The sequence below is a fragment of the Streptopelia decaocto genome, assembly GCF_964273445.1.
Source record: "Streptopelia decaocto genome assembly, chromosome: 3".
Taxonomy (NCBI): Eukaryota; Metazoa; Chordata; class Aves; order Columbiformes; family Columbidae; genus Streptopelia; species Streptopelia decaocto.
The window spans coordinates 99161584-99182246 of NC_138656.1; the positions used below are offsets into that span (position 1 = coordinate 99161584).

Consider the following 20663-nt stretch of genomic DNA (forward strand, 5'->3'; position numbering starts at 1 on the left):
CAATCCAACTTCTTACCCTTTTTGACTGAATGAATATAATTCACTAGGATATACCTATGCAGTAAACTTCCTCAAAAGCCAATAAGAAATATAATCTCTAATAAACCAAGAACCAAGGAAAGAGCCAGCAGATAAACCCCTTCAACTACTAAAGGTCATTTAGGATGAAGCAGCATATATTAGCAAAAAAAGGTGGCATCAGAACACATGCATTAATTGCTTTAGATGCCTAAAACATCTAAAATAACAAAGAAAAATTACAAAAAAACCCAAACAAAACAAAACAAAAAACAATCAGTGATAACCTAGTATTTGAATAGTCACTGATTACTCTTTCAATTCTTCCATGAGAAAACATGATTACCAAAGATACCAGTTTACCTGTGTGCATGTTTAAGTGATGTGTGGCCTCCATTAGACTCTCTCCAGACACACTGGCTGCCTGAGGTCCTTTGAGCATTTAGGGTTCCCACCCAGAGCACAGTGTATTGTATAGGTGGGGAAAGGGAGGTACAGAAGTAGCAAGACTCACCCAAACATACAAGCAACCCAGTGACAGAGCAAATACAAAAATTCAGGAGCCCTTAAATTCAATGTTTATTTCCCCACCTCCATAATAAACAGGTTATGTAGAGCTATCTTAGGAAAAAAAAAAAAAAAAAAAAAGAGAGAGAGAAAAAGAAAGGAAACCCAAACCAAGCCAATATCCCAAATGCGAAGATTGAATCCATTACTTTCCACAGTACACAGAGGAGGTGAAATCAATGCATGTATCAACACAACTGTGTGGAACAACAGAATTCACTAGTTAATATTGCATAAGGAAGATGTGTAATTAAGAAAGCGTCTCCTTCGGAGATTTCAACCGTTTATAACCCAGGGCCATCCCCATATTACACATAATACTTTTGCTGAGTTCTTTTCCTGTTTGAATCACAGTTCTTGTTTCTTCTACTTAGCAACCTCATCTACAATTATAGTAGCTTTCATATCTTATTAATACCATAAACACAAGTCAAATGCTCCCATAACCACCTAAAACACACTCCAAATACCTCTTATTGGACTCCATTACACAATTCTTCCAGCACAAGTAAAGCAAAAGCAAGAATATACAACTTCATGTCAAAAACATTCCTCTTTTCCTATATTAATTCAGCTTTTCAGTACTGTGAATGTGTCTGTACTTCTGCACATGGAACAGTTGGGAAGGAGAGGAGAACAGCAATAGCCTACCAGAAACAGTACATGGATTTTCTAAGAACGAACTTTATCTTGCATCTTTCTGCAAGTGGTTCTATGGAAGAAAATTATCACATCAAGCCTCTTGGACACACAGAGTAAGAGAAACACTTCCACAGGAACCGTCCAGTTGGGATTCCAGAGGCTCATACAGACTTTAAAGCACGACTAACTCCGATACATGCAAGAGGACTTTGCCTGATTTGCTCAGACAAATGCGAAACAATAAACATGTTATTTTTTTTTCCTCAAGTCTGAGAATGTGAAATGCTTTCTGCTTTACATATCATTATATGAAGCAAATACAAGTTACAACTGCACTGCACTAAAAACCAATATTAGAACCACACAAACAAAGGACTCTGCCAAACAGCCAAGACTTCAATCCTTCTACATGTTCATAACTTAAACAATTCACAGTCGACTTTTAGTGCTAAGGGAGGACAACAGGAGCTGGGCAAAAGCTCATCAAGGACAGGACCAGCATAGCTGAATAGGAAAATTTTCCTGCTTTCTCCCCTGCACCCACAGGCCACAGAGTTTCTCCCGAAAAAGGGCTCAAAAAAGGACAGGAACTTAACAACCTTAAATGTATTCTCCTCCAGAATTCAGGGACAAAAGACTGGTATGCAAGGCAGAACTGGGTAGAAAACTGCAAACTGATGATTTTGCCAAGTGAAAACCAAGTTCACACAGCCCTTGCTTTCCACCTTAGGACAGTACTAAAGCATGTCCTTGATTCATACGTACTCACAGAACCTTTCAACCTTTAATAAGTTGCATGTTACAGCCTGTACAAGGAGAATTCAAATTCAGCTAATCCATTTCTCTGTGGCACCCAAAGTGCATCTTTAAACTATACTATCCTTTCTAGTAACATCATAGAAAGCTGAAAGCACCACTTGCATTTAGCCAATAATAAACAGTGAGATACCTATAGCAGCTGCCTCATAAAAAGGATCTTGGTGGAAAAAAAAATTGCCATCATAAGAGAAATGTAACTAATAACCAACAATCCTCAAAAGGACGCAGCCAGAATCCATCAAGAATCCTTGCTAATTACAACAGTAATGTGAGAATATCACCTTTACAGGGGTCAAGTACTTAACGTGGTGTGCTGCTGATAGAAATAAACTTTTCTCAGTCCTGCAGGAATGGAAGAGGTGACCCTCCTTACTACTTAACGCTTGTACACAGAACTGCTGTTATTCTCTATCTGTCCAGCTCCCACAAACTGAAGATAAGGTCTGAGACACGGTTCTACACCATGGAAACAGGATTTTGAACAGGAGTTGGACTCGATGATCCTTGTGGGTCCCTTCCAACTCAGGACATTCTATGACTCTATCATTTTGCCTGCAGCATCCAAAATCGTTCTTGGTCATTAGATACTAATTAAATCACATACTATGAGGTCACTAGGATTTCACCACAGCAGTTCCTTTGGTATCCTTTGAAAACAGACAAATATAACTTTAGAATGACAGCATAGTCATGCAGTTTCAGGCAGAAAATGACAATATTTTGCTGGTAGTGTTTTGTAATTTCTGGTAAATATCCAATAGTCTCACCAGCAATGCAATACTATTATGACAAAGACTGTGTCATCATCAACTGAAAAATGCAGCATCTTGGTGGGTGCAAATAAACAGGCAACAGCAAACCATTACACAAAGTCTCACCAGTCCCTTCTCTCTGCAGAAAGGCTGCACTTTCTGAGCTTCTGTATTCTTTAGCAGCCAAGAAGACTGGAAATAAGGGGGCAACTCTACAGAATGTCTAACACAAGTAGGTGTGTATTCAAACTTGTCTATGCAGGCAAATTTGGACAAGTCCTCATTCAGAGTAATAGCTAGCACCAACACAGAAATACATGCAAATAGCAAAACTACGCTCTTCCCCTTTCATAACTGATTATATACCATTTAGTTAGATCATTTGGCAGAAACATTTGATTAAAGCGGAGGGAAGATTTATTAATTTCTACAACCGGTACCATCTTATTCTTTTTAATTCTTATATTTGATTGCTTCTATAAGAGAAGACTGAATTAATACAACCGTCAGAGCTTACCAAAACAGCAATTAGTTCAGCTCATCTTTTACCTATTGAGTACCATTTAACTTGAACGTTGAGACTACAATTATGTACAAAGTCTTTTTTTTTGTGATATTGCCACTAAACATCATGAAACTGAGAAACCTCAAAGCCAAGATGTTCAAGTAGGTTCTACAGGACTGCTTGGGTGAAGGTTTTTCTTTCTGCCCTCATGCTCCACTTCCCCACTTGATCTCGCTAAAAGGCAAGGATTTGGTCTAATTAGCTGTGAATTTGCTGCACAAAGTTGCAGTACAAATATTCCACAAGCTGTTCCTCCCACACTCACCTACAAGAGGGACCCCTAATTCTAAGTGACATATTCCCTTATACACACTCCTCTTGGGTCATGCATACACCAGCTAATAAATGATAATATAAGAGCTTTAATCTCATTGTCTAAGTAGTCCATTAATGCTTAAAAGGAGTTACAAGAATGAAGTTATCTTTGAAACTGAGACATAAGTACCTATAAAATTTTTCTGTAGCTACTTACAAAGGGAGCAGCAAGAAGACCTGACAATAATAATCCCGAAGAATACGGAGGGTACCAAATGCTGCAGCTGCACCTCAGACCATTCTGAAGTAGAATGTTTGTGTCTCCTTACAGCACTACTGTAGGAAAACTCATGAGGCCAAGAGTGTAATATTAAATACATGTAGCATGAAATAATACCCAGAGCTAGCACTGAAACCCATGTAAATTTCAGTCCATTAATAGGGATCACAATCTAGATATAATAAATGCACTTAAAACCACAATACTTAGCCAAAATATAGGATATAAAAATAACTCATTACATATGAAAGGCTAGCTACCAAGTAAGCTCTTGAAATTCATATATCTCTTGAGGGTAGTTGGCAGGCCTGTAGGAAGGATTAACAAACACAGAAATAACTTGCAAACGTCAGACCTTGAGGTCCTTTCTGTAGAGAGGCTAGGAGGAAAATACCTTTTGACACACTGTTTCAAAACCATAAATTAAAATTGAAGCTTTTTTTCTGAAGCACTTGTTACTATGTTTGAAGCGGGGGATATGATGGGCTTGAGAGAATTAACTACCTTGCAGTAACCACTGTGTGCCCAGACTCACTCCACAGCAATGGAGTGACTGGTCATTTTCAGCTAGAAAAATGCTTTAACTATGGGATAAAAAAAACCATATGCATGACCAGCTGTAATGGGACAGCTGGCACACCACACCAAAACCACCTTTTTTGATGCCCACATACGGTCATGCTTTAAAACTCTTTATGCATTCATGCATAAAACTAAACCAGGACAAATGAAAGTAATTTATGTTGCAAGGCAGGAGACTGGCTATAACTTTATGGATTCTCAGTTTCCAAAGAAAGACATTATATTACTGTTCATGTTACAGAAGTCTTCAAGCACAAAATGCTTTCCTTTGATTTCAGTAGCCCATTGAAATTCAAATATGGATTTTAACAAAACAGCCTGTAAAGGTCGGTAACTCCTGTCACTTACTTGGCTTTGAGTTAATGACGACATTTTCAGCAGAGTGCTGGGGGGGAAATCGGCAGTTCTCGCCTTGGCCCTCGCTGCTGCCATATTCTATGACTTCCACCTGTCCCAGCGGTACGCTCCACTTCAATAAATACCTCTGGCCGGCTGTCACGGTGCCACTGCTTTCATAGGAAGAGCTGGAAGATGCACAAATTATTGCTGTGACAAGCAACTATGTTTCATGGCATCCTATTTATTATTTTAGCTTCTGAAATCTGCTGTTTATCAGTCTGAGTACTGTGCACAACTTTAAACAAATACATGCATCAGGCTGGCTTTTGTGACTGACCGTCCCTGTGAGTGCAAAGTGCAGCTATGTAGGTGCAGATAATCTTGTTTACAAACAGCACAGGACTGCCAACAACAGTCCATACATTTCTATAACAAAACAAATTATTGTCTTTTAAAGATCAACGAGGATTTTGACATCCTTATACAAGCACTTAGGATGATACCATGGCTCCATCCTTTTCTAATTCTTTCGGATTATGCTGTCTTTCAGGACAGTACTTGAAACAGTGCTCAAAAGAAGTAATTGCTGCATTTAGGAAAGGATGAATGATGGGACCTTCAACTGACTGCTGGCAGCAGAAAAGACAAAGTAACTTCTCAAGGGCTGACAAGCTAACATTTCTGCTGAGTCCCATGGCCCAGGATGTTCTTTACAGCAACCTCCACAATTGCTGTGGCTTCGGAGAGCAAGTCCACGTGAGCTGCTGCCGCTAAAGGCAGAGTGTATCACAACAGGCATTTCAGAGGAAAAAGCACACAGAGGGAGCTCACTTGGAACAGTAATGGCATTAATACTCCTCTTCCTTTCTTTTCTTCATTCCCTAGTCACATTCAAGCACATATAGCAAACATTTATTATAAAGGACAAAAGAGATGTTAAAGTGAACAAAAAAAGGTTTAATTCACAGAAATCATGACTGAAGTTAAATGTTTGGGAAAATTCTGCAAATAGTATTTATTGAGAATAGTATCTATGTACTATGTACCTACGTACTATGATGTTCAGCTAGTCAGCTACCTATTCACAACACTGTCATACTTTTGTTTCAATGAAGAGGCAAGTACGAACAAAAAGCACAAGTGCCACAGCTTAAGTAAATATTTATACACTCTTGATCTAGTTCAGAAGAAAGAAAAAAAGACCAGGCAGGACACAGCTGTTCAGTCACTAGGAATAGTATCCACTCCATCCAACTCCTGCTACTTAAAAGCCAGATTTCTGGTTCAAGCCAGTCATCTGGACTACATGTGAAGAAGGACCCTCTGAGGGTCACGTGCTCTGTTGAAATACCGATCTTTTGCCAGCTACAGAAAACTGGACTGGAACCAGTGACCCCCCCCAGGCTCCTGGGATATCTGACTCTTTCCATAAAGGTTAGACAAAAGGTGGCTAAGAGAAATGAGCTGATACATACCGCACAGCTACATGTATGTGTGCAGCTTCTGAAGAAGTAAGTCTACAGCTCCTGGGTAAATCTGCAGGCATGCACCTTGAAAACCACCGCTATAACAGAAGCCTATCTTAGGTAAGACCTCTAACTTTTAGGCAGCTAAAATGAAGATAAATAAAGCTCATCCTGCACGAGCCAAACAGGTGAGTGGTACACTCTATAGCATATGCTGATTTTTAACAAAAACTTCTTGGACTGGATACAGGTGTCACATGTGAAATCTGGCAGATTATTTTCTTCAGTCTTTAACTGTATTTTGCATGATGAAGGTAGTTCCTTCTGCAGCAAAAATCTAGGAGCGGTCTGGGAAATGATGGAGGAACTCTAAACCCACACACACGGCTTGCAGGTGGACCCACCTGCAGCTGAACACTGAGGAAAGTCACAAACCCTTTCTTTTTGCTAGTGAATAAACCTAAAAGTGCATTCAACTACTCTAGAAACCATTGTTAGATAAATAAGTGGGTTGGAAAGCAAACCTTAACTGCTAGAGAAAGCCACAATTAAATGTTTTCAGAGTTCGCAAACCCCATGACACAGGTGTGCCCAATTACCATCCCAAAGGAGGTTGCTCAGAACCAGTTAATGCCCACAGGAATTAACTTAATAAGGAACCCAGAGACTTGGCATAATCAGAAACTTTTCACATGGAAAAGGGAAACAGACTGCATACTGCCACTTCAGGGACAAATACAGAAAATCCAAGACAATGATGGTATGGAAGTTAAAATGTAAATGGTTAACAGCAATTTTCTTGCAGACAATCATGACAAAATATCCAGCTATGACTAAATAACTGAAGAATTTGTAAGGGAAAAGAACCACAGGATAATTGACATAAGCTCGTTCATTTTCTGAAGTGCAGTTATTACATGGCCATTCTTGCTCACTAACATGAGACCAAGCATTCACATGATTACAAAAATATGTACTGTATTCACACTTCAGTAATAAACTAAGATATCAGCTCATACTAGACTTAAGAAAAGTTGTTATTGGAAGATTTTAATGGTCTACATTTTCTCTGTCAGGATATACCATCACACAAAGCAATTTATGGTACAAGCAATACTTGAATGTGAGTGTGACCTTGGCATACACAGAAGTATAGTAACAGTAAAAATTACAGCCAACTAAAACACAGAAAGACACAATGAAAAAATGCTTTCTTCAAAGCACCTCAGCTTTAATGCTTCAATGTTTGGTCTTGGAAATGATAACTCTTCCCCAGCTGGAACATTGTTAGTGAGTTCCAGCTTTTTTCTGGCTACATATATTAGCTTTATGTGTTGGGTTTTAAAATTTGCAACATGTGTCAAGTTACAGATTTGTGTGTGTGACAGTATGAATTTAGGGAAGAAGAGAAAAAAAAAAACCCTAACTTGGTATGCCTGCACTCTCCTAAAGACTAATACACAGCAATGACTAGACAATGAAGAGCATTTCTATCTGTAAACTCCAACTAACATAATTTTCTTACCAATTTACTCTACAAGTTCCAAATGTCAGACTGTAAGAAAGCTAGTCAACCATTTATTGTGACTACCGATAGAAAGCATTAGCCATGGTAAAGACAACAGTAAAAATTCTTTGAGTGTCATTTATACCAGCTGAGGCTTGAATGATCATTTTAAAAATACAAATCAAGTCTTACCGAATATTTACTGTTGCACACATCAGCACATCATTTAACATGAAAAGCCGTCGTTCTTTGGTTTTGATAATTTCACCTTTGTCATTGTAAACCGTCTCAACCATATCATCAGTCCGTACGAGGTACCTGTTTCCACTGCTGATCAGCTAGAGTTTAAAAACAACCAACACTGTACATTATACACAGTAGATCAAACAACTGGTGGAAAACAAAAATTACAACAGGTTATCACTTGCTATTCCAGTACAAGTGTTGCAGATGGATGTGCCAAGTGAATTAAGCCTCTTTACTGATTTGTTTTACATTTAGGAAACAGTAACTTCTGCTGCCTGCAATATGGCCTGCAGGGGTTTCAGTCTTAACATGGAATGCAATTGCTCTGAAAATCTTGCACACTGATAAAAGCACCCTAGCAAAAAAAAAAAAAAAACCCGTAGCATCCAAAATTTCTGTTGTTTCCTTCCCTTATCTCTTCTTTCACAGCCCATGTAAGCGTTACACACAACCCCAGCCTTCCCAAAGGGGGATGGTGGTTTGGGAGGAGGAAGAGACCCCCGCCCGCCCCATCCCCTGGGCAGGCACAGGCAGCGGAGCCCGTGGCTGGCGGCTGCCACAGGCTCTTGAGAACATAACATGTACAAATGATGTACGGTGTGTGAGTTGCTCCTGCTGTTTGCCTACAAGGTTTGAGTATCAACACTGCGCAAGCATGAATTGGTTCCTCACAGGTCACATACTCCTCTGTAGCGGCCAAGAGGACAGAGCGGTCTGTAACTCACCTGTTTTTCCAATTCATCCACCTTTTTTACCACCCGTTTCACCCTGCCTGGTACTGTTCCAAAACTATTAAACCACAAGGCACACAGGGCCCTACATGATTTGGAATGACTATCCAAGTATATCTCAATTTGTCCCCTGGTGCAGAACACACAAGATTTTACAGTTTATATAGACTAACAAAAGGAAACATGTACCACCATTTAAAAAACACATTCTGTGTCTCGAACTCCTTCAGCCATGTCTTCAACTCCTCATCATTCATAGATGATTCATAGCTGCTTCAAGAAGCAGGAGTATTAAAACTAGAAAGTAAAATGTCTGAATCTGTCTTCTAATGCACTTAGAATAGAAATACTGTTCCAGTATGACAACAAATTCAGTATCCCATTTTTTATAAATAGCCTAAAACAAGTGTGTTCTGGTTGATTACTTTTTTCCTGAAACCTATGTTTTCATGTATCACAAAAGTACTCCTTGCTCTCTTTCAGCATGTCCCCACTACTCCATCCCAGAAGAAGTCCAGTATAATCATCTGTAACTTCATGAAAGCAATAATTGAAGTACTTATGCCCCATCTCATGGGAAAGGAAGAAACATGTATGATGCAAATAAGACGAGTATACATATATCCACAGTACAGACAGCTACGAACAAGTTCAAATTCCTTCCTACTGAATGTCTTCTACAGTTCTTTAAGGACATTTCTATTGAATACTGGGATGTTCCTTAAAACAAGGAAGATACTGGACACATTCAACAGCATATCTTGAACTGCTCCACAGTCACAAGCACTGCAGTATAAGGAACTGGTTCCTTCCTTTATACAGGAGTAACTCCTCAGTTCCCGGATAAATTCAAAATTCAATTTTGAATTTAAGAGAAGATGTGCATGAGACTTTACTACAGGATGAGGAAGCAGCTTTATCTATGCACTGCCAAAAACCACTATGACTCCTGCTGCTATTTCAGCACGTCGCCTGCTCCAGCACTCGGTGGTTTAACCAGTGAGCCTGTTGAGTCCCGGAGGTCCCTCACATCTCACACCTACAACTTAAATAACCCCATGTTGTTGTGCTCTACAGAAAAACCTCAGGCGTCTCTGGTGTCTGTTCTAAAGACTGCTCAAGGCTCAGAAACTAACAATATGCTAACTCTCCATCACACATTCTTACTTCCCAACCTTGTTCAGATAACGTTCGTTCATTGCTTTTGCTATTTGTTTTATTTCACAGCGCTGATCTGCATCCCTTTTTCTTTCATTTAACTTCTCTGCCAGTGTTTCAAGTTCTGTAAGAGCCATCTGTAGAGGTAATCTGTCGGGATGTCCTTTATTAGTGTTCTTCAACATATCCTGAGGGAAAGTGATAAAACAAACAAATTTTTAAAATCGGATTTAATTTCAAAGTCAAGTTCAAAAGATTACAGGATGTAATGTTATTGCTACATTCTTTACCCAAGTACTACTAAAGAACAAGGCAAATGAACACCTAATGAATATTTAGACAGCACATTGCTTATTTTCCTGAATACTTTAATATTTCTTAAAAAATATACTGAACAGGACCACATATTGCTTATTCACAGGAATAAAGTACAGCAAAGGAACTTGAAAATAAGTGTAAAAAAATGCAAATGTAAAGGGAAATTAAAAAATATACACAGTTTGAAAATCAGTAATGAGACACGTAGATGTCTGTAAAAACTGATTTTGAATTAAACTTTTCTGATATTTACTGCTGTAATATTGTATTATCTTTACTACTGTTATTATTCCTCACTAAAACATTGACAGCATGCTCATTCCAAAGTAGGAGATGTTACTTCACGGAGGCTGAAAAAGCCTCTAAAAATCTTTTCCTTTTGTAGGCATACAGTGGAAAAACATGAATGAAATTTTTGCTTCTTTCCCACAGCACTTAAAAAATCCCTATATATTCACTACAGCTTCCTGCCACAATACACTCCATTGCTTCTGCTAACTCAAAAACTCTCACCATGACTAGCTACCCACATTCTCCCCCCAGGACCACCACTGCTCCTTTTCCCTGGACCCGCACCCCAAAGCCTGTCCTCTCTGTGACTCACAGAATCACAGAATGTCAGGGATTGGAAGGGACGTCGAAAGATCATCTAGTCCAATCCCCCTGCCAGAGCAGAACACAGCTCACTGTAGTGCTCGCTGGGACAGACCTGCTGCGGTCTGCAGGGAGTTACAAACAGCACAGGGTGGTCTGCACTGGTGAACTGTGCTCTCCCTACAGCTCGACTCCCTGTTAAAAGGAGACCTGAGGACTCCCTGCCAAATCCTCAGATTCCATGGGAAGGAAAATAGGGTCAGAAGGAAGCTGCAATGCACCCCAGCGGGTCCTGTGAGCCACGTAAACAGGTAGAGAGTGAGCTTTTGCTCCACATCCCACATATATTCGAAACCATCCAAGGCAGGAATTAATTTCTCTTGTATTTTTCTTAAACGTAAACTAATGCCACAAAGTTCCCAGTGGTGTTTTGAAATGTTATGAGCCAACTAATTCACATTAAAAAGTAGCACATTTGAACTACAGCTTTACTGCAAAGTGACTTAAAAGCTAAATATAAACTAGCCAGTAATCTAGACTAAATCTACTTTACTAAGATTTTCCTGCAGTGTATTTACTGCCTGTTCCTGCAATCAGACTACAGGATCAGCACATTATGACGATGCACTGAAACTTTTCCTTTGTTATTTCCCCATGATCCAGTGGTCGCTTCCACTGCAGTGTGCTCCTCCAGCAGAAGACAGCTACCATGGAATCCCACAAGCAAAGCACATAAGAATGAAACAAGAGCATCCCTTTGGTAAACATTATTTACCTGCAACAGTAGAATGAACTGTGGAAAGCGCTGGATAGGTTTCATCATTAAACCATACAGTGTAATACGATCAGGGCTTGACTCCTGGCACTGCTGCAATGCAAGAAAACCACGCTGTTTACTATGGTGAGCATATTTCCGTCAGATACAGAATGAAAGGAAAACATTTCCTGAAAATTCTCCTATGTCATTTAAACTAATTGTAGCAGTTGTACTGGAAAGATTCCATTTACTAGAAAGATTTCATTTTAAAATATTAATTTTTTTTAAAATAATTAGTAAAATGATGGCACGCCACTGAACTGAAATCTCCTTAAATAAATACAGCTGGGATAAAGCCACATCAGCAACGCAGCACCTATGTATATATATCAATACGGCACATTAATGCTTTTTACACAAGCAATGCCCTGAAACATCTGCTTAACTTCAAGCACAACAAAGGGAATGTACTTGTTCATGGTCTTATATTTGAAAAATGTAAGTGGTCTGTTGATTTATAGTCATAATTTACTATTGCTGCTCTGTTTCTTGGGGCTAAGAGAATATAAATCTCTACCTATGTGTTTTTAAGAGAAAATCTAAAGAAAACATCATAATCTCAGTGCTGTGCAAACAAAAAGAGATTTTCATTTTCTTTATTAAAAGAAACTCAGGAAAAGAACATTGATTTATAGTTGGAAGGAAAAACGTAAAAATCCATTATTTTGGTTATTGGGACTGGCAGATAAAACCAGACAAATTTCATCTGCTTATGCAGAAAAGCCCTGTTTGTATAAAACTTTTCACCATTTGGAAATACTTTGGCCAGAATCACAGCTAACCCAAAACAAGGAGGGCAGAGGAAACACTCAATAGTAAAAACAAAGCAAACCCAAACAATATTAAACTTGTGTTGTGCTTAAATTGCTATTTATTGCTACAACTATCAGTATCACAACAATTTGTTTCCATACATATCTTCACAAGCACTTCCCCCTCGCAACAGCAGCAGTGAAGATTCTGGTCTTCATTGCTGGTAGGCAGAAAAAAAAAAAAAGGGAATGTGCAGAAATGTCTTCTGTCCTCAGAGTTCAGTTCTGAGCCCCCAGCTCTGAACAGTGCTGATGCCAGCAATGACAAACAGTGATGAGAGGTGTAAGTTATGCCTCTATTGGAACAACAGGCTTTTAACAGCGTGAGAGGTATGAAGTGACTACACACTCACTACAGAAGTTTGATCTTTGTGTCTTCCATAATATAACCCTTTGTAGTGCTGGCTACGCTCTCCAAACTGTCGTCAGTTAGTTCTAAAACCTGGGGACAGCTTAGGAATCAGCTTCCCTGCGACCATCCTCTCTGCAACCTGAGGGCTTCTCTGTTTAGTTTGTCTAGGACACCCAATTTCAGTGCTTGGTGGTCCACTGCACCAGACCTGACGGGGTGGCAGCTCTGAGGCACAACTCAATCCAGGACTCTCTGGGAACGGGACAAGCAGAGCTTCCAGGCTCTCAGCAGCGTCACAGGCAACCTAAAAGCCTTGCAATGGATTTTGTGCACCCTCTGCAAGGTATCATCTCTAGGGATTCACAGCACTTCAACTGCATGTACCAGGCCCTTAATGCACATCACCAGAAGCATCATATTCATCAGGGTAATATGCATTCTGCACAAAAATTTTCAATTTTAACTCCAAATTGGAAACACGATTTTCAAAATACTAGAAGTTTGTTGTGGAACAGAAATCTAGTTATGCTGCTCTGCACAACACAATAAAGAATTTAGAAGTAAAATAAAACCCAAATAAGAAGAGGCCACAGATTTTGAACTATTATTCGAAACTCACCTGCTTTGATAGAATCCCAATATTTTGCCAAGTACAGTACATTAAAGCACCAACAAACTGTCTGAACAACAAGAAAACCACTCTGCACTTCAAAATACATCCTAGATATAATATCATATTATTCTGAACATATAGTAGTGGAAGTGAATTCTCTGGGGATTTCTTTGTGCCAAACCCATAAAACATGAAACCAAAGTCCTTAAAACAGTCCCACAATATATAGTCCCACTTATACTGTCTTGTTTATATCATACATCCAGCTGGTTTACAATTGAACAAACTCACCTTCAAGAAGTCTAAAAATGCAGGTTTGGTGGCACATGTCTTCTTGAGAATCCCTACTGCTGTACTGAAGTTGTTTACATACTCGCTGTACGCGTCCAATACAATAGATTTAGAAAACTGAAAACATAAAAGGGTAAACTTTAACTATAAATACAGAAGATCCCCAAAAGCATAACTATCTAAACCTCTGACCATTAAGGACTCGCCCAGCTTGGAGCTAAGGGTTTTGCTTGGCCTAGTCAGTACTAGATCTACAGAAATACTGGTGTTGCCCAAAATAACCTTTCTGTAGAAGACAGGTTGGAAACCTAAAGATCTAAGAGCTGTGAATTGCAAAATGTAAATTTACAGAAATAGCTTCATCTTGGCTATAACATGAGGGCAGAGCCTGGGGACTATGGGCAATTAAAGGGCATCAACTAGAGTCAAAGCAGCTGCTGGGATGTGCTGATCATCTCACTGCTGCCTATCTTCCACATTTGTCAAACCAGTGAAGTCCCAGGGCCTTCATGCCCCATCTTCAGCTGGTAAGGGTTTACCAGGAAATGAGATAGATTGTGTAGCCATGTGAGGGGTAAGATCACTGGTCATTGCCTCTGTAGTAATTTTATCCCTCTCATCTGCAGAGCTGGTCATTAATGCTACCTAATGTGCTTCCGTCAAAACAAGACAGGTTTGCTTTAAAGAGTAAGTCTTTAGTAACCATTTCCTTTTGACTGGAATGGGTTGAGAGCACTCAGAGATACAGACCCCAGCTCTCCTACAGCAGGCATGAAAACATGATAATTTCCAGCAGCTGGGTGGCAATAAAACAAAGTACTCAAAGCAGCAGGTAGGCAGCCTTTTCTGTCCACACTCTCGGACTGGGAAAAATGCCTTATCATCAACCAAGGCCACTTCTTGTTTTCTCTAATTTCAAGCAGTGGCTAGTTTAGTCCTTTACCAGATGGGCTTCCCTTAAGGGTAGAAAAGTTTTTTACAAATACTCTTCACCTGTGCCCCCAGGTTCAGCTGAAATCCAGGAATTCAGGACATCACCTACTGTGGGCTTTTTCTACTCCAAATAAACATACTATATATGACTACCTACTTTTTAAGAATTGCTGAGCCTCAATCTCACCTTAATTTTGGTGGATTTGTGAATCTCTGTTTCCTCAGGAAAATAAACTGTTTACCTAAATGTCTGAGAGCTTGATCAAAGCCTGCAAATTTTGCCCACAATCCTTGCATCTCTGCCCACCAAGCCAAAGACATGTGTTGGTGTCTGTTTCCTTACCAGGATGGTACAAACACACTCTGACAGTCACCATAGGCATTGGAGAATATGGGAATAAAGTGGGCAAGTTAGACAGAGATATGGTGATAGAATGACAAGCCTAAAATAAAAACAGATTATCCGTTCAAGTGCATTTGCTTACTGAAGCAACAAAGACATCACCAATCATTTCAACAGAGTCCCACTCAGATACACGACTCGCCAGCGCAATCTGAAACATTGAATGGCACTGAAGAATTTCCTTAAGTCGATAAAAGACCATTTTGAGTTTTCTTTCACTCAATAATTTTGGTTCCATATCTGAAAGGGGCTTCTCATATTGCTGTGGGGAAAACAAAACAAAACAAAACCACAACATAAAAAGATTTTAATAAACAAGCAGAAAAGGTCTTCTAAAAGCACAAAAACCCCCAACTTATTTAACAGTATATACACACAAAATCTCTCAACATGTAGCATGACGCATCTTTAGTAAAACCTATGTGAGTCATACTACAGATTCTTTACGGATTTCACTATTTGTCAAATTTCCAAATTATAACATGCAAAACATATTAAGGTACCTCCAGGATTCTTTTGAGAGCATCCACGTAATTCTTCTCACTGTCAACTACAGAGCCCAAAATATACCTTCTCACAACCTGTTGAAGAAACAAAGTTTTGTCTGAAGCTCTAATCTGGTAACACATTCATCATAGTTGGGAATGCTGATGATAAAATTCTCACATTAAGAAAACACAAAGCAATTTCAATACTGGAACTGCAATAAAATAATAACATACCTCTTCAAAAGTAATCAAATTTACCATTATTGTAAAATTATTTATTTTAAAGAACACAATAGCTATTGTATCTATATCTATAATCTTTATTGACTATTGCAATTTTAAGCTTTATTTTTGAAACTTGTCTTTTAATTTTAGATGTATAAATTTTGGTATCATTATCAACAATAACAGAAATAGATGATGTTGGCTACTTCGGTGATTTGCTTCAACAAAATACGTATCAAGTTTTCAAAAATCAGTCTTTTCTTTTTTTCAATGTTTTATAAATTTATTAGGAGCAACCTGAAGGACAAACAAGCATGTGCTGGTGACATGACAGGAGGACTGGGGAACTCATTTGGGCTAAAATTTAAACTTCTTATGGTTACTGATTAGGTTTCTTGCTTGTTTTAAGGATTTGTTGTCACCCAAATCCATTGCCTAATCCAGCTCATCCCAAGGATTTCAAAAGCAGGACTAAGAAAGAAAACCACACAAAGGCAAGATCAAACCACTCCCCACAACTACAAGGCAAGGCAGAACCTGCTTCTTTTGCTATTTTAAGCCAGCCTAAATGGCCATGAAACTCAAATCTCAGACTTGATTCTTTCTGCTCCTGAGGCCCACGGCCTTCTTTAATTCTCCACACTTGTATTTTGCATTATTAAGTTAAATGCAAGTTATGCAAGGATTTTCTTTCAAGTACTGGCATTTCAAAGGAAGACTTCAAAATTATCTGAGGCCTCCCTTAAAGATACATATGGTAAAATTAGTTGTGTCTAATATGAGTTTAGAATGGATTTAGCAGTGTCTTATTAGGTATTATGTATCAGCTGCTCTGGTAAAGGATACTAACTCCACTGTTAGTCACAGTTAATTCTTCTGAAAAGAATAAACATCTGTAGAAAATGTTTTTTTCACCCTCTATAATACACAAATAGATACTTAATAGTGCCTACGGGCTATTGCAATAGATACACACAATTTATGAGAGACTTGTATGCAAGTCTTACATTTATGTTCACATTTTTGCTAGTAACAGTAGCATACAAACATAAACAACTCACCCTAAGAATTCAGGTCCCAGTGTTAAAACAAAGCAAAAGCTATCGCAACCAAGACCCAAGGCAGGACACAGTATTTAAGCAGGCAGCAGGTTTAAACAAAAGCTGTCGTGCCACCTGGTGTTTAAAACAAGCATATTCATGTGTACAGCTCGTCCGCTCAGAGCCGTGGGGTGAGCAGGGGCCCCTGGCCCTCACCCCACCAGCGGGATGCCCAGGGCTCCTCCATGGCACTGGGTGACTCTGTCCCAGAGCCACCACTTGGCTTGGCCTCTGTGGAGCTGCTTGAGTTTTTCTGTCACCCTCAGCCCACCAAAGCCACGCTGACCAGCAGCCCCACCCTCCCACACGTGGTCCGCTGCACCCCTCCAATTTGGTATTGCCTCCAAACCTGCACTGCAGCATGCATTCAGATCATTAATATAGGCACTAAACACCAGGGGATGTGTATCCACTCTTGAAGGACACCACTAACACTGGCCACCCGCTGGACTTTGTACCATGGACTATAGCCATCTGAGCATGGTGTACCCACCTGTTTACCACCCACCTTCTAGTCTACTCATATAAATGATATCTCACCTATGCAGCTACAAGGGTGCTTCAGGAAGCTGCTGAAAGCCTTCCTAAACCAGAGGTAAATGACATCCTCTGCTGCATCCCTCAGCGAGTCATCTCCAAAGGACTCAGGCTGGCCAAGCACAAATGGACTCTGGTCCCTCTCTACTGACTGTTCCCAATCACCCTCCTGTCCTTCTGAACACAGACATAGCTCCCAGGAAGATCTGCTCCACCAGCTTCTCAGGCACTGAGATGAGGCCAGCCTGGATCCTCCTCCTTGCTCATCTTGAGGATGATAGTGTGACATTTACTTTTTTCCAGACAACAGAGAAAGGTCTTACCCTCTGCATCCTTAAATCCATCCCCTCTGGTCCCATTGACACCTGTATGTCCAACTGGCCTCAGTACCTCCTAACTTCAGGTCCTGCCTCATCCCAGCAGGACCTGCCTCTGGTCTCAGGACCAAAAACCACCTTTGGAGGCCTGAGGACAAATGTCACCAGTAAAAGCTGAGGCAAAGACAGCACCCTTTGTCACAAAGTCCCTGCCCCATCAAGCCCCAGACTCATGTTTTTCTTAGCTTTCTTTTTGCTGCCAACAGCCCTGTAAGAAACCTTTCATTTTTGCCCTTCACACCTGACCTGCTCCAGCTGAGATTTGGCCTTCCTACCTCCATTTCTGCCCACTTGGGCAGCTCCTCCTGAGTCGATAAGCAACATACATCACGACCCACACAATGATTACTAGTTTGCTCCAAACTAAGACCACTCTCTTTTTCCAAAAGAGGGTACTTTTTTTTTAAACTACCTAAAAAAAAACCCACCCCCTCCCACCAAAACCAAAACCAACCAAACAAAAAAACCCACAAACACACACAAACTCTTGACCCTCTGTTTGGAAAGCAGGAAAAGACAGCATTCAGATTGATGCCAAGAGTTTACAGTATAATGAAGTCTTACAGTAACATAACACAGTTTGGTAGTTGCATTGTTACAAGATTAGCACTTCACTGTGCTAAACACATTACAAAAATAAGCCTCACCAAGCAAACCAAAAATCTTATACCATTCTCCATGACTGACCCTTGAAGTGATTTCTTTTTTACTCATTTTCTGAAGTTACTGACTAACATGACTTGACACCACAAGAAGCTACAAAACTTTCATATAGTTATTATTTGCTGTAACAATACAGTAACATGAACCCACAGGATTTATTTGCAGCCAAAATTTCTAACTGATGCTGATTTCACTGTTTTTTGAAGTGGTTTCCACAGTGACTATACAGGTTAACGTGGAAAACAGCAAAATATATTCCTTCTGTAGACTTGAATTTATTTGGGACAAGTTTGTTTGTTTTTTAATCAGGAAAAACCTTAAGATTCAGAGACCATACAGGATATTCTCTACATTTAAAATAGAAATCCTGGAGCACCTGGAGCAATGTCTTCTGGCTCAATAAAAATATTTATACTGTTTTCTTCTTCACTCAGACCCACCACATTTAGTTTAAGTGTTCAGGTAGTGAAACAATATAATTATTATATATTACTTTACAATGCAACACAGAATTTTGCATCTCTGACTGAATTCAGGACTTATGCAACTATATCCACACACACCAGTTTTCAAAAAACTACTTACACAGTTCTGAATTTGATGTTAAGCATCAATATGTTTGAAGTGCAAAGCACCTGGGAGCCACTGAGGTGGAGCAGAAGGGGAGACGGAAGAGGCAGAAGACCATATTTCCAAAAGCCTATTACCTGCTGCTGTGATAATCCTTCAGGCATAGGAGTCATAATTGCTTCTGTATGCATACAGTCCACATCAATAAATAAACTGAGCTCTTCTTCTTCCAGACATGATGATCTATGATCTGCAAGTAATTGAATAGCCAAAATGTCAACTTTTTACAACACGTATGTAGAAAGTAGGAAAAAAAACCAACAACAACAACAAAATGAAGATCCTATTATCCAGTAATTACACAGCAGTCTTATTTTCCCTTGTCAAACAAAAGAAATTTCCCAACTCTTCTATATTACCTATGAAATCACAAATACCACCACTGACAGGCGCTCTAATACAGGACATCTTTCAAAGGTATCTCAAAATCCTAAAATCCACACCGCAGAAGAGCCTATGCATCTTTTGCTTGACCTCTACTCCCTCTTCACTGCCGGGAGAGCAAGGCTGCCCAGAGTGCAGGACACGACAACCCAGGATAAAGTACTGTGGCTCCAGGGCCAATAGCTTTTAAATAAATGACCTTTGAGAAGAAATTAAACACACCAAATAATAGGATTCAACTTTAAAAAACCCCATACACTCTCCCATAACTGAAATAAAATAAGAAGCCAAATGTCACAAAACGTTGGTTTTCATCAGAAATGAGAGTACGGGATTCTGCATTGCTCTTTACATACTCATTTTATGCAAAAAGCATCACCAAAGTGCAGTGGTAGGTGGCAGTAGGCAACCAGACACAAGCAGAGGAGAGATCAAAAAAGAACCAATATGAGAAACTGTGTCTTAGAGCAAAAAGAGAAGTAAGGGGAGCAGGTCTGCTGGCTGGAAGAAATTCGTGAGTTTATTTGACAAATTTGTAACCAGCTTCCTACTGATCTGGTAAGCAGCTAAGGGATGAAACCATCCATAGATATCCTGTGTCTGCCACCTAACCTCTAGAAACAGAAGGAAGAATGCCACGTCCACTGAAACACTGCCCTGCTGAAGCAGAGAAATTTCTCCTGTGCAACAGCAAGAAGTTAAAGACACATTTTTGATCACTGAAGTTTGTGCAAGTAACTTTATATCTTCTGTCTGTGAGGTCCAGAAGCAGTCAGAAGCCTTTACAGGGATGTGAGATGCATCCTGGTCCTTACAGACAGGATGTAGCTTTACATTAGCTTGCTCACTAAAAATGTGTTGTTCCAGTCTTGCAGCTTTAGCTTCCTAAAACTGTAGTTCTGTAATGTCTGAAGTTACAACCATTCAATTAGCTGGGTGGAAACTTGAGCAGAAAGGCATATTGCCTCTCAGACTTATCCTGAAAAAGAAATAAGTTTGTATTCAATACCTCCTGCCTCTTGCAAAAATTAACTGTGGACTGCTGCTGAGGCTCATGACAGAAGGCTGATATTTGTACTTAACTAGAGAAAGAACACAATTACTTTTAGCTTTTTGATTTTAGACCATATTTTGTTTCCCCAATATAAACTCAGATTTCATCAAAAATCACCAAATTGTGATAAAGCAGAAGTCTCTTC

General features: G+C 39.6%; 1 protein-coding gene across 3 annotated transcripts in view; it reads right to left on the minus strand.

The window, feature by feature from the left end:
• The window catches only part of ARHGEF10 (Rho guanine nucleotide exchange factor 10), a 112477-nt gene that overhangs the window by 47019 nt on the left and 44795 nt on the right, over positions 1–20663 (minus strand). For all 3 annotated transcript variants that reach the window (XM_082047753.1, XM_082047752.1, XM_082047754.1), the window contains 8 exons: positions 19158–19270; positions 15564–15641; positions 15143–15322; positions 13725–13841; positions 11615–11707; positions 9945–10115; positions 7985–8130; positions 4829–5004 (listed from right to left, as the gene is read on the minus strand). In XM_082047753.1, the coding sequence (XP_081903879.1) occupies positions 4829–5004; positions 7985–8130; positions 9945–10115; positions 11615–11707; positions 13725–13841; positions 15143–15322; positions 15564–15641; positions 19158–19270 (1074 nt within the window). The remainder of the gene's footprint in view (positions 1–4828; positions 5005–7984; positions 8131–9944; positions 10116–11614; positions 11708–13724; positions 13842–15142; positions 15323–15563; positions 15642–19157; positions 19271–20663) is intronic.